Source organism: Rhinolophus sinicus, chromosome 14 (genome assembly GCF_057876585.1).
Source record: "Rhinolophus sinicus isolate RSI-liver-muscle chromosome 14, RSI-T2T, whole genome shotgun sequence".
Taxonomy (NCBI): domain Eukaryota; kingdom Metazoa; phylum Chordata; class Mammalia; order Chiroptera; family Rhinolophidae; genus Rhinolophus; species Rhinolophus sinicus.
The window spans coordinates 11,193,464-11,206,365 of record NC_142514.1 but is presented as its reverse complement, the minus strand read 5'-3'; the positions used below and the strand labels follow the sequence as shown (position 1 = coordinate 11,206,365).

The 12,902-nt window shown below is 51.6% G+C and overlaps 1 protein-coding gene and 1 pseudogene across 1 annotated transcript in view; one reads left to right on the top strand and one right to left on the bottom strand.

The window, feature by feature from the left end:
- The window catches only part of PADI2 (peptidyl arginine deiminase 2), a 41,826-nt gene that overhangs the window by 19,492 nt on the left and 9,432 nt on the right, over positions 1 to 12,902 (top strand). The window contains exons 4-10 of the mRNA XM_088790228.1: positions 50 to 111; positions 2,258 to 2,375; positions 2,776 to 2,901; positions 8,878 to 9,056; positions 10,221 to 10,324; positions 11,105 to 11,216; positions 11,757 to 11,864. Coding sequence (XP_088646354.1) covers positions 50 to 111; positions 2,258 to 2,375; positions 2,776 to 2,901; positions 8,878 to 9,056; positions 10,221 to 10,324; positions 11,105 to 11,216; positions 11,757 to 11,864 — 809 coding nt within the window. The remainder of the gene's footprint in view (positions 1 to 49; positions 112 to 2,257; positions 2,376 to 2,775; positions 2,902 to 8,877; positions 9,057 to 10,220; positions 10,325 to 11,104; positions 11,217 to 11,756; positions 11,865 to 12,902) is intronic.
- On the bottom strand, positions 4,452 to 5,308 carry LOC148755370 (10 kDa heat shock protein, mitochondrial pseudogene; annotated as a pseudogene).

Sequence of the window (12,902 nt, the reverse complement as noted above, 5' to 3'; positions counted from 1 at the left end):
CCCACCCTCTGGCAGACTCAGCAACACTCACCTGTGTGTCTGTTCCCAGAGATCTCCCTGGATGTGGATGCAGACCGGGATGGCATCGTGGAGAAGAACAACCCCAGAAAGGTACCTAGCTACCAGGGCAGGTGGCCCAGAACTGGGGGGCTTCTGGAGCACAGCCCCAGGCTGGGTCCTACAGGCATGGCCTTCCCAGCAAGGAGACTGTGGCCGAGACAGGCTCCCAGACACAGCACATGGTGACAGACCCACAGAGGAGCCAAGCTCCTTATGGGAACAACTCTGGAGCAGGTTCGCAAGTCTTAGTTTCCCCACCCACAGGATGGGGACCCCCAGTTCATAGAGTTGTGGAAATTGCCCCCAAAGTACTTGGTCTTATTTTGCCTATTTTCTTTTTCTTTTTTTTTTTTTTCATTTTAAATCTGAGTGACAGAGACCCTGCGGAGCAGAAGGCCACGCTAACCAAGGCATGTGGTCCTTAACGGTGCATGCACAGCCCCTCCTGTTTTGTTCATTCATTCATTCATTCATCACTCATTCATTCGTTCATTCGTTCGTTCATTCATTCATTCATTCACTTATTCATTCTCTTTTATCCCACAGTCCCTACTCCCATTCTGCTCCCCCACAAGGGACCATTTTAATGGGTTTAATGTGTCTGGTTGGTGTGCATGTATTTTTAACTTGTGCAGCAGCAACTATTGTGTTCTTGGTCTTGTCCTGTTCTGTATTTTTCCATCAACCCCGTGTTTAAACTCCACTGGTTTTGCTCTGTGTACATCCAGGGTGTTGCTTCTATTTTCTATAACAGTCTAAAGACTGGTTTACAGTAGATAGATAGATAGATAGATAGATAGATAGATAGATAGATAGATAGATAGATAGATAGACATATAGATGGATACTTTAAAAAGTTAAATAAATACAGCCCAGTGGGAAGCCTGGGGCCTAGTAGCCTGCTGCTGGGGGCACTTCAGACTGTTGGGGAGCCCCTCCTCCCAGGTTCCTCAGTGGGACTCTGTCCTGGTCCTGCATCCCCGAGGCAGCTGAGTCAGCCCCACAGACCGTTCTCTGTGTCGGTGGCCAAGTCACATGACAACAGAAGCGTCTGAGGCATCCAGCCACCCCGGGGAGTTTTGCAGCCTTGGTGACTTCACAGCCCTTGTGGGCCTGGACTTACCCAGGCTTTCTCCATGTGGGCCGGTGATGTTTCATGTTTTCTTCATCACCCCATAAATATTTGTGGAACATCTTTTATGTTCCAGGACCAGGTCAGGCCCTGGGGACACAGAAAGAACGCAAGAAACACAGTTCCACATTAAATAAGGAATGACAGGGGTGGCTGTTTCATAACAATTGTCTAAGTCTGCCCCCAAAACAAATGTGTACATTGCCAAGTATAAACCCAAAGCAAGCTGCTCTGGTCTGGAGAATCAGAAAGGCTTCTGGAAAGAAGGGGCAGTTTTGCTGTGACCAGAAGGAGGGGAGGCGTTGGCTGGGAGACAGAACAGTGTCCAGGCAGAGAGCCCGGCACTGGGAAGGTCTGAGAGCTTGGAGTCTTTGGGGAGCAGAAAGGCAGCCAGTGTGAGAGGAGCCGAGTGAGTGAGGCAAAAGGAGAAGGGAACAGATGGAGGGTTGGGCAGGTCTCACTGGGGCTTGCAGGCCACCATGAGGGACGGGGGCTTTATCCTAAGTCACCAGGGAGCCCCTGACACGGCTAAAGGCAGGAAAGCAACATGATCTGGTTGGAGTTCGTCCCAAACTGCTCTGGTCACAGCGTAGAAAATGGATGACCTTGCAGGTCCCATTTGGAGCACTCAGAGAATGTCTGGAAACAGCTGGGTGTCTCTCCATCCAAGTGTCTTCTCATAAGCCCCTCTGGGGACTTCAGAGACTGTCCTGGAATGTCTGTCTGCCCATTTCTCTGCCCCCCCTCTATCTGCCTGCTTCCACTCTCCCCCAGGCACAGGCACACCGGACCTGAGGCTCAGCCTCTGTGTGTCTGTCTGCCCGTCTGCCCCCATTCATTCCCCTCCTGAACTTGCCTTTGGTCCTTACACCAACCCTCTCTGGGCATCAGACATGGGATTCACATTTGCCAGGTCACAGCTGCCCCAATGGGTGATGGCTGTTCTTTATTCTCATCCTGGGGATGTCTCCCCAGTGTCCTGTGAGGTCTGCATGGGGGCTGGGGTATCTGCCAAAAGGTCGAAAAGAGGGCACTGAACACTGACCTCTCTCCCTGCCAATGCAGACGTCCTGGACCTGGGGCCCTGAGGGCCAGGGGGCCATCCTGCTGGTGAACTGTGACCGAGACATACCCTGGTTGTCCAAGGAGGACTGCAGAGATGAGAAGGTCTACAGCAAGGAAGGTGCCAGCAGGACCCACGCTTGGGGTTGGGGGCAGGGAGGAGCTAAGTCCTAGGCTGAAGGTGAGGCCGAAGTGACCTTGGGTCTCCTGGGGATGGTGGACTCGAATATCCACTCTTGCTGAAAAAAATCAGAAGACAAGACTATTCATATAGTTTAATTGGAACCATGTTTTTTAAGAAGTTATCTATCTATAGAGAAACAACTGGAAGGAAAGTCCCAAAAAGTTGTTAGAGATGACAGCCGTTAGAGATGACAGGTTTTAATGCTTTTCTATAGTTTTCATAATCCACGTATGTGGGGGTTTCTTTGTCCTGATTATAAAAAAGTAACAGTCATTTGTAAGCCAACATTCCAGCCCCACGTCCCCTCATTGTAACTGCTTGTGTGTCCGGCCCTCAGACCTCAAGGACATGTCCCAGATGATCCTACGGACCAAAGGCCCGGACCGCCTCCCCGCCGGATACGAGATCGTCCTGTACATCTCCGTGTCGGACTCGGACAAAGTGGGCGTGTTCTACGTGGAGAGTGAGTGACCGGCTTAGCTCCCGGGCGGTTCCGATCCATGCAGCGCTCCTGAGCTACCCCCACTGCGGCCCAGCTCTGCCCTCTAAGGTTCCCCACACCCCTCCCCTTAGGGGTCGTGGCCCACAGCTGCAGATGCTGGACAGGGCCAGGACTAGCCTCTTAGTAATAATAACAGAACCGCTCCTGCGAAGTCAGGAGGCCCCACAGGACAGATCTCTCCTCTCTCAAAGCAGTCGGTAGTGACCCGGGTGTGCAGAGAATCAGATGCCCTTGTTCCCCATGAACCAGGGCAGGAAGGGCTTTTGAGGTCCGTCTTCTCTGGAGTCATGTCCCCTTCATGCTGCCTGAAGCAAGTACTCCCCAGGGGTTTTCTGCCCATCTCAGACTCTCTGACTTTTTTTTAAAGAGCCCCTGATGATGCTATAGAGACCATGAAGGAGCTGACCCCTTGCTCCTCTTGATGGTGACGGGGGGCATCCTGGGTCCCCACCATGAGGGGAATGCGCTTCCACCCCTGAGCTAGTCCTCGCAGCTGAGTGCTCAGCCTTGTTCTTTCTATAAGCATGAGTCGGTGTCAGGTGACACAGCACCCCTCAGTGTCAGGTGCTGTTCTCAGCACTGGGGTCCCTGCAGTGAACTCTGCAATCACACCCTGCCCTGGGAGGTAACAGTCTGGTGAGGGAGACATAGGCAGTAGCATGCTTGGAGGAAATGACACAGACCACGTAATAGAATGGCAGGGGCAGAGGTGAGGTACTGCTAGCCTGGGTGGTGCGGAAAGGCTTCTCTGAGCAGGTGACCTTTGAGCTGAGACCCAAACCAACAATGAGAAGGAACCAGCCATTCACGAGCTGAGGGAAGAGTATTCTAAGCAGAGAGAACAGCGTGTACAAAGCGTGGAAGCGGGAACCCCCTTGGAGGAGCAGAAAGAAGATGAGAGCAAGGGGATGTGTTGGAGTCAAGGTCAGCAAACTGGGTAGGGGGCGGGGCATTCAGAGAAGGCTTAGCTTTTATTCTGAGGGTATGGAAAGCCATTAAAAGGTTGCAAGCAAGGGACTGTCAAGATCTAATGTAAGTGTTAAAATGCTCTCTAAGCAAAACAGTTAACTTTGCAATTTGCCATGGATGCAGGGTGGGGCTTCCCCTGTGTGCCAGGCTGTCTGGGGGCCCTAGCTCTGGGGACCACCTCTAACAGGGCCCTGGACGCTCACCTCAGGGAGTGATTTAGCCAGGACAGCAGTGGACAGCTGCCACCTGAAGCCAGCTGGTCCTCCTTCTGATCCACCCTGGCCTCAGGGGGTGACCTCACACAGATTGGAATGTCCCCAGAGTCAGGCAGGCTCTGCTGCCCCAGGGGGCTGGAGATGTTGGTGTTTACCCTTTTCCAGGCCAAGGTTACCATGGGGGGGGGGGCTGCCAGCAGGGGTGGGAAGGGGTACAGGCAAGAACTCCACCTGGGCTTCTTGACCATGGCACTGAATTGTGACCTGTGACCTGTTGCTAATAGTGACACCTGGATATAGTCCAGAGGATTCTTTTTAGGGGGAGGGGGGAGAAAGGTTTATATCTGTACAGTGGAACTAAATTTTAAGAGATACTGGATGTCATTGCTTTGGATATCGTTAGTTTATTACAAAAGAGACACATGGAAATTATTTGCATGATAAGATTTCACATCAGCGGAATGGGCATCTTCACGTGGTGCCATGTCAATGGTGATTTATTTCCGCCCACATGCTTCCCAAGAATGTCACCATCTCTAAATAAGAAATAATCCTTGCCACCTAGAACTGCTTTGGTGCCTCCATATTCTGGAAGAACTTTATCTCCAACTTTCACGCTAACTCGTTGAATCTCTCCGCCCTTTCCTTTAGAGCCTGGTCCAACAGCTACTACTGCTACTTACAACACTTTTCCTTGAGACTTTTCTGGAAACATAATGCCTCCCTTGGTTACCGTTTCTGCAGCATTCCTTTCAACTAATACTGGGTCAAAGGCGGGGAGAAACTTTCTAAATGCCTGCAAGGACTCCAGAGGGTTCTTTTTTTTTTTCTTTAATTGGGGAAGGGGAACAGGACTTTAGTGGGAACAGTGTGTACTTCCAGAACTTTCTTCCAAGTCAAGTAACTGTTGTCCTTTCAGTCTTAGTTGTGGAAGGCGCAGCTCAGCTCCAGGTCCAGTTGCCGCTGCTAGTTGCAGGGGGCACTGCCCACCATGCCTTGCGGGAGTTGAACTGGCAACCTTGTGCTTGAGAGCCCACTGGCCCATGTGGGAATCAAACCGGCAGCCTTCAGAGTTAGGAGCTCTAACTGCCTGAGCCACCGGGCCGGCCCCAGAGGGTTCTTTTTATTATTGGGAGTGGATTGAAGTCTGGCCTGTAGTCACATCCCTCTCCTTCATTTGCCATCGGAGATGGGTCCTGAGCAAACAAGAAAAAGAGGAACCACTACTGCAGGTGCGGTTCTCAGTCTGTCTTCTCTGGGCTGCTGTCCTGCGGGTGGGGTGGGGAGGAGGCGGGGCGGGGGTGCATTACTGATGCAGCAATGACCCCAGAATAGTCAGTTTCCCAGAAAATGTACAATCCTGATTGGATACTCTGCGTCACACTAGAGAACAGGATGAAGGAGAATCCATCTGTGGCACAGTTTTCTTCTGTGCAATTATTTTGGGGTTTTGTCAAAATCCAAGTACACCTGTGGAGGAGAATGTATTATGTTACAAGAATGTCATGTGTCACCTGTGTCCCCCAAGGGCAGGGGGCTGGATGAGAGGCCGAGGGACCCCTAGAGGTAGCTCTGGAGCCCAGGAGGTTCAAATCCTGGATCTGGGCACATGTCCTCACAAGCCCATGCCTTGGGTTCATCTGGGACATGATGTGGGGAAACGAGAGACCCGACTGTCCCACTGGTGAAGCGGATTAAAGAGGGATGTGTGTCAGACACTCAGCACAGTTGCCAGCCTGTGGAATGCTCTCTATAGATGGTGGGCTTATTTTTATGATTATTTTGCTTTTGTTGGGCTTATTTTTATGATTATTAATTACAATCATTGAATGGACAGAAGTTTCCAGTGCTGTTAGGAAGGCCCAGGTGTCTCTGCTCCAGCTTCAGCTTCTGCCCCAGGACCCCAAAGTTGGTGCCTGACCTCTTCCTACAAGGATACAGGGACCAGCCTGTCCCGGGAGCCCAGGACTTTCCTGGGTTTTTAGCACTGAAAATCCCTCATCCAGGAATCCCCTCAGGCTCAGGCAAAACAGTACGAATGGTTACACTATCATATCAACGAGTCTCCTTGGGAGGTGGAATGGTTCCAAAGTGACCAGAAGGTTTATGCCAAACCAAACCACATGCCTGCCCTGGGCCAGTGCCCAGGGCTAAGGAGAGGTCAGGGTGGCCAGCAGGCCCAGCCCCAGGCACGTGGGCTGCTCAATAGAGGGGTATTGTTGGTTCCTGCGGGGAGAGCCAGCCATGCCCAGGCGGGCCTGCACCGAGCTGGGGACGGGCGCAGGGGAAGGAGGCTCCTCAGGACAGTGGCTAGATTGTTCCCACCGAGGAATCAATCTGCCTGGAGCTGGCCCAAGCCACCAGAAAGAGGGACACATGTCCATTGCAGGCCATGGGAAGAAAACTGCATGCAGATGGACAAGCTCAGGTCCTTTCACCTAGCTCCGCTCCCCTGGCCAGACCCCTGCCCTCTCCAGGCCCTGGTGGAGCCCCCGGCTGCCCGGAGCCCTGGGAAAGCTTTGGAGCTTTCTGCAAAGACAAGGCAGCATCTAGGCCTGCGATCTCTTTCCCTGAGCGTCAGTTCAAGTGCAGCCTGGGGTATGTGGGTGTGGGAGGGTCTGAGTGCCTGGGGGAGAGCTTTTAAATTACCCGTGCAGATCCCTCTGGGTCTGCTTACTGATTGGGACACAGGGCACATGCTGCCGTTTCTGAATGAGAAGAACTTCCCCTTCCGGGGCAGGCTGTGTAGTGCGCTTTGGAACATCTAGTGCCTGACTATACATGCCTCGTTTCTTGGGACCACTCAAGGGAAGGGAACCCGAGGTTTTATTTCTTTGCCTTTTGTTCATAAGCCATTCGATGAAAAGGTCATGAGTTTTGCAGTAAGGTGGGTGCTGACTCATTCACAGGCTGTCATGGTAGTAATACCAACAGGTCCCCGTTGTGTTACTGGTTACCCAGCTTGGTTACCCGTGGTTTCCAAGTTTACCAAAGTTACTAGTGTTATGTCATTTTGTCTTGCAATGACCCTGTGGCGTAGGTATTATTACTCCCCCCTCCCATTTAACAGATGAGTAAACTGAGGCTCAGGGAGGTTAAGTGAATTCTCTGAGGTTTTACAGCTTGTAAAGTGAGAGTGGTATTTGAGCCCAGGACTCTGGAAGCCATAACCACTCAGGTAACCAGCCCTCAGTAAGTTATATGACTATAAGGTCTAGTTGAGCACACAGTCCTGCATGAGGGACTATCCTGAGCCTGGGCTTTGGTGGTTCCTCCATTCATTTTGCACATTTTAATCCAGTACCCCATTCGTGCCAGAACTATTCTGGTTCCATGTTCTAACCCTTGCGTGACTGGTTATTCACCATTACTGTTGTTGGCACTAGTACTAAGCTGAGCCTGATTCTGCCCTTCCAGCTCTGCAGGGCATAAAGAAACTCCTTCTGGAACTGCATAGGGTCCTACCTTCGTGCCTTTGCCAATGCAAGTATCTCTTCTCTTCACTGCACCCCACCTCTGCTGCCCCAAAGGACATCTCAAAGGCTGCCCTCTGCTCAAACGCTTCCCATCCTGCCTCCTTCCCCTGTGCTCCCCACCCCCGTAACCCTACAGGACCTCTCACCGTGTATCTCTGTTAGGGTGCTTCCCAGCTCCGCGCTATCTTATCATCAGCTGAACGCTGCTCGTAGACAGATAACAGATAGAGATGGTGCATCTTCGCCATCTCTGTCTCCCCCAAAGTCCTTGCCCATGCAGGTCACAGAGTAGTAATTTAACACATGGCTCTGAATTGGCCTGAAAATTCTCCTACAGGGAGTGGCGTGGGAGCCATTGGTTCATTCAGTAGACATTTACCAAACACCACCACTTGCTGGGCCGGCACTGGGTCCAGCTGGGCGTGTCTCTGCCCCCACAGGTGGCAGCCTCGGGGCCAACAACTAAACACTGAGAGCATACCCAGTTAGAAAGGCTGTGATGGGGAAGGACGGGGGCTGCGGAAGCGCCAAACAGAGTCCCTGGCTTGGTCTCTGGGGGATCTAGGCACGATTCCCAGAAGCGACACAAATCAAGGCTTGAAAAAAGGAGGGAGACGACTGTTCCAAGCAGTGTGAACAGCACTCGGAAGAGCTGGGAGATGCCAGAGGGACCGGAGTGCTAGAGAAACCTGCCTTTCCTCCCAGCCACAAAAATGTACAACCTGCACCCACGCGTGGGTCTTTACGCCAATATGGCTTCCATTATATGGAGGGGAGTTTGGGGTCCAAATGGACACATTGGTGTTTAATTTATATAAAGGGGAAGGGAGCTTGGGGTTCAGAGTTAGATGTGAACTTGAGTCCTAGCTCAGCCACTTACTGGCTATGTGACCTCGAACAAGCCATTTCTCCTTTCTGAGAATTGGTTTCCTCATTTATAAAATAGGAACCATCGTATCTTTCCTTGACACCACTAGCTGCTCAGCCATCCTCTGCCTTCATTGCGTGTGTGCTATTCCTGGAAGAGTCAGCTCATGTTATAGACGAGGAAGCCAGAAGCCAGAGAGGTTGTCTGGTCCACCGCCATATGGCTGACACACAGCAGTGCTGGGACGATGACCAGGCCACGGCCCTTCTGGTGGCATTTTCTGCTTGTGCTTTTCTCTCTTCATCTGGAGGACAAGTTGCCCTGCCATCTTGTCCACCATCAGTGACCCCACCCCACTGACCTCTTCCTGGTGGGAATGGGGGCGTGACATTGGTCCTTCTCCCTCCAGACCCGTTCTTCGGCCAGCGTTACATCCATATCCTGGGCCGGCAGAAGCTGTACCACGTGGTCAAGTACACAGGTGGCTCTGCAGAGCTGCTGTTCTTCGTGGAAGGCCTACGTTTCCCCGACGAGGGCTTCTCAGGCCTGGTTTCCATCCACGTCAGCCTGCTGGAGTACATGGTTGAGGTGAGGGCTCCAGGCCTCCACCACGAGGGGCTGCCCCTGGGGGCCAGGTGGGGTTCCTTCCAGAAGGCCACTCCCAGGAGCCCCCACAATGCTCCACTCCCCTCAAAGCACCAGCGGGGTATCCGGGCTTGGAGACCTAGAAGCCCCCACCACCCACATTCAGGTGAGGATGGGGCTACCTTAGATTTATGAGGACAGGCTCTGGAATCAGACTGCCAGGCTCGAGCCCATGAGACACTGGGCAAGTGAATTGACTCCCTGTGCCTTAGTTTCCCCATCTGTAAAACAGAAACCACAAAAGCTCCTGCTTCCCGGGATGGTTGTGAGCATCCAAACTTGTAAGGACTCATTCCAAAGCACCCTTAAGTCCTTGGGAAAAGGGAAAGGCAGAAAACGTACAGCTAACAGCACGGGGGCGGGGGTCGGGGGGGGCGCTTCTGCTCCCGGTAGTACTTGCAGCACTCTGGCCAGCAGGTCTCTCAAACTGGCTCCTCCAGGGGCACCAGCAGTGACTCAAAGGGCAGACCCGGGCAAGAAAGGCCAGCGCTGCCCACAGTCCCACCCACCATCCTCCCTGCCAAAGGCAGGGGCCAGTTTCCCGTAGCTTTTCAAAGCCAGTCGTGCAAAGGAACCCTGGAATCATATTTCATTTTCCCTTATGTTCCAGCCACGCTTCCTGAGTCTTTTCCTTAAAGAACAATCTGGACATAGCAAAATATCCCCAAACAACGTTAAAAAAAGAAAAGGGCAAGTTGCTCAGAGCAAAAACAGAAGAAAGCCCGGGGCTGGCTCAGCCATCATGTGGGTCGATTTCAGGAAGAGAACTTTGATGGGGCAAGATCAGACAGTGGTTAAGAGTGTGGGCTCAGCAGCCAGGCTGCCTGGGTTTCCATCCAGGCTCTACCACTGACTAACCATGGTTACATAAGAGTTCTGTGACTCAGAGCTCGGTGACTCAGTTTCCCTATCTGTAAAACAGGGATTATAATGTATCTATCCCCTGGGGTAAAGCAGAAATTAATTGGTACATATAAAAGCACCACAGGATCTAGCACAGACTAAGTGCTCAATAAATGTACTGTTGTTATCAGTTTCACCTACTTTATCAGTGAAAAGCACTCTGACAAGACTTTTTGATCCCTTCCCCTTCTCTCCCACACCCAGGAGATTCCCCTGACACCCATCTTCACGGACACCGTGATATTCCGGATTGCTCCATGGATCATGACCCCCAACACCCTGCCTCCCGTGTCGGTGTATGTGTGCTGGTAAGCAGTGGCCATGGCACATAGGGGCAGTGTGGTAGAGCAGCTAACGCTGGGGCTCCAAGGGCAGACAGACCTGAGATCAGATCCTGCCTCTGTCACTTACTAGATGCGTGACTTACTAGATGCATGACCTTGAGCAGCTCACTTGGCCTCTCTGTGCCTCCATTTCTCTGAAATGCTGACCTCACAGAGTCACTGGGAGGATTCAATGAGATGAAACAAAGTATTCATCCATGGTTTTGGCAGCGTTTGTGTGCTCTAAAAATCATCGTTACCATTTTTCTTAGTCTTGACCCATACCATGGAGTTGGGAACCTCCTATGCATTGGATATTCATCTCATTCATTCAGCAGTTTTTTATTGAGCACCTATTATGTGCTAGACGGCTGCAGCCAGATGAGAAGCAAGGGAAAGGAATGCCAGCAGGTAGATGCTGGCCGCACCAAAAGGACTCCTGGGGTCCTGAGCCATCCCCTGCCTCTATGCCAGGCAGAGCTCCTCTCTGGAAATGGGGGAATCAGAAATGTAGGGCTTTGGGGCAGTGGAGGTGAGAGTTCCCCTCCTTGTTTTATTTGTTCATGACCTTGGCAAACACCACATGAGTGAGTGAGTTTGCTCGGCCCTTGACGCCAGTAGCCTTTGCAAAGGTGACTTTGAACCCAGATGTGGCCTCATCTGCCCAGTGCAGCCCAGAGGTGCCAGCTGCTGTGGCTATGTAGGCTGGCCCTCGTCCCTCCTCACCCTTCCTCCTGGCCTCCTCCTCTTCCCTAAAATTCTCAGCATGAAAGACAATTACCTGTTCCTGAAAGAGGTGAAGAACCTGGTCGAGAAAACCAACTGCGAACTGAAGGTCTGCTTCCAGTACATAAACCGAGGTGACCGCTGGATCCAGGTGAGAAACCCCACACTGGGAAGGATGTGGCCCAGGGCTCAGGCAAAAAGAGTTCACTTACCGTCAATACCCTGGGAACCAGCAGTTCCATGTGTGGGAATTCTGCTGTCAGCTCATATGTGCACATGCACCCAGAGACATAAATGTATAAGGCAATTCACAGCAGTGTTGCTTCTTAGAGTAGCAAAAGACTGTAAAACAACCCAAATGTCCATCCACGGGGGATTGGGTCAACATATGATGGGACAGCCTTACTATGGAGTACTATACAACAGCTACGAAGAAGCCAATCTATAAATACAGAATGCACTTCAAATTAAGGTTGTACTTGCAGGAAAAAGTATACATGATGTTACCAATGGGGTTTTTAAAAATGGGATCAATATGAGTACAGACATGCTTGGGATGTACGGAGACTGCTGTGGAAGGATAAGTGAGACTCACAGCCACCACTTAATGCTGGGAGAATTGGGGTGGCTGGCCGGTATTCACCGGCAGCCCTCTGGGCTCATCTGATGACTCTTCTTGGTGTCCCCGCAGGATGAAATTGAGTTTGGCTACATTGAGGCCCCCCACAAAGGCTTCCCCGTGGTGCTAGACTCCCCCCGAGATGGAAATCTGAAGGACTTCCCAGTGAAGCAGCTCCTGGTGAGATGCTGAGGGCCACCTTGGGACAGGGGTGGGTGGTGCAAGCCTGGGGACTCTTACAGGACAGAGTAATCAGGAGATCTTGGGCACCCTTAACAAATTAGTCTGTTGCCCAGAGCCTTCATCTTCTCATCTGCAAAATGGGTCCATTGGGATGGTGACATCTAAGGTCCTTTCCTGCTCTGATAACTGATGCTTTTCCAAAACATGGAGAGTGTTCTCATAGGAACTATAGGAAACAGGCAGGGCAGGGGCTCTGACTCCTGCCACTGCCCTCCCTCCAACTTGCAGCAAAATAAGTTTCAAAGAGGAAAATTATAGTTAAGCAATTATCAAAAAGTCATGATTGCAGCTTCAAAGCTCATTAAAGCTGTGGTTTGCAGAGTGTGTGCTTTTTAAAGCAATCTGACACCTCCCCCCGAATTCTTGAAGCCATTTCCATTCCTCTTTGATGCCCTCCACGAGTCTCCAGTCATGAGAGCTACTGAGGCCGACACCTTGCCAAGTTCACACCTGCCTCTTAAGAACATTCACTAACCTAGTCCCCTCATCACAGGGAGATGGTGGAGCCCATGGTGTGGCCACTAAGCTCTGGAATGTCAGGCAGACCTGGTCTTGAGTCCCAGTTTCACCCCTTAGCATCAATGTGACCTTGAGCAAGCAACTCAACCTCCTCAATCCTCAACTTGCTTATCTGTAAAATGGGGATAGAAACGGTATCCATTTCACAAGATCATTGTGAAGATCAAAGGCATTCTATGAGGCATCTGTGCTGCACTTGATACAATGACCACTGTTAGCTGTTGGGATGATTATCGTAGCCCTGGACACTGTTCTCAGTGAGGACCATCCACTTCCTCCAACAATGTGAGGAGTAGAATCCAACAGGCCACTAGCAGTGGCTGCCACAGTCATGAGAGCCAAGGCCTCCCAGATCCTGCCCTCTGCTTCTGGGCTGCATTGTTCCCAGAGGCCTGTGCCAAGCCCGGATTTGTGCTGCATGCCTGCCTGCCTGTGTGGTGCTGAAAAACCCCAGCT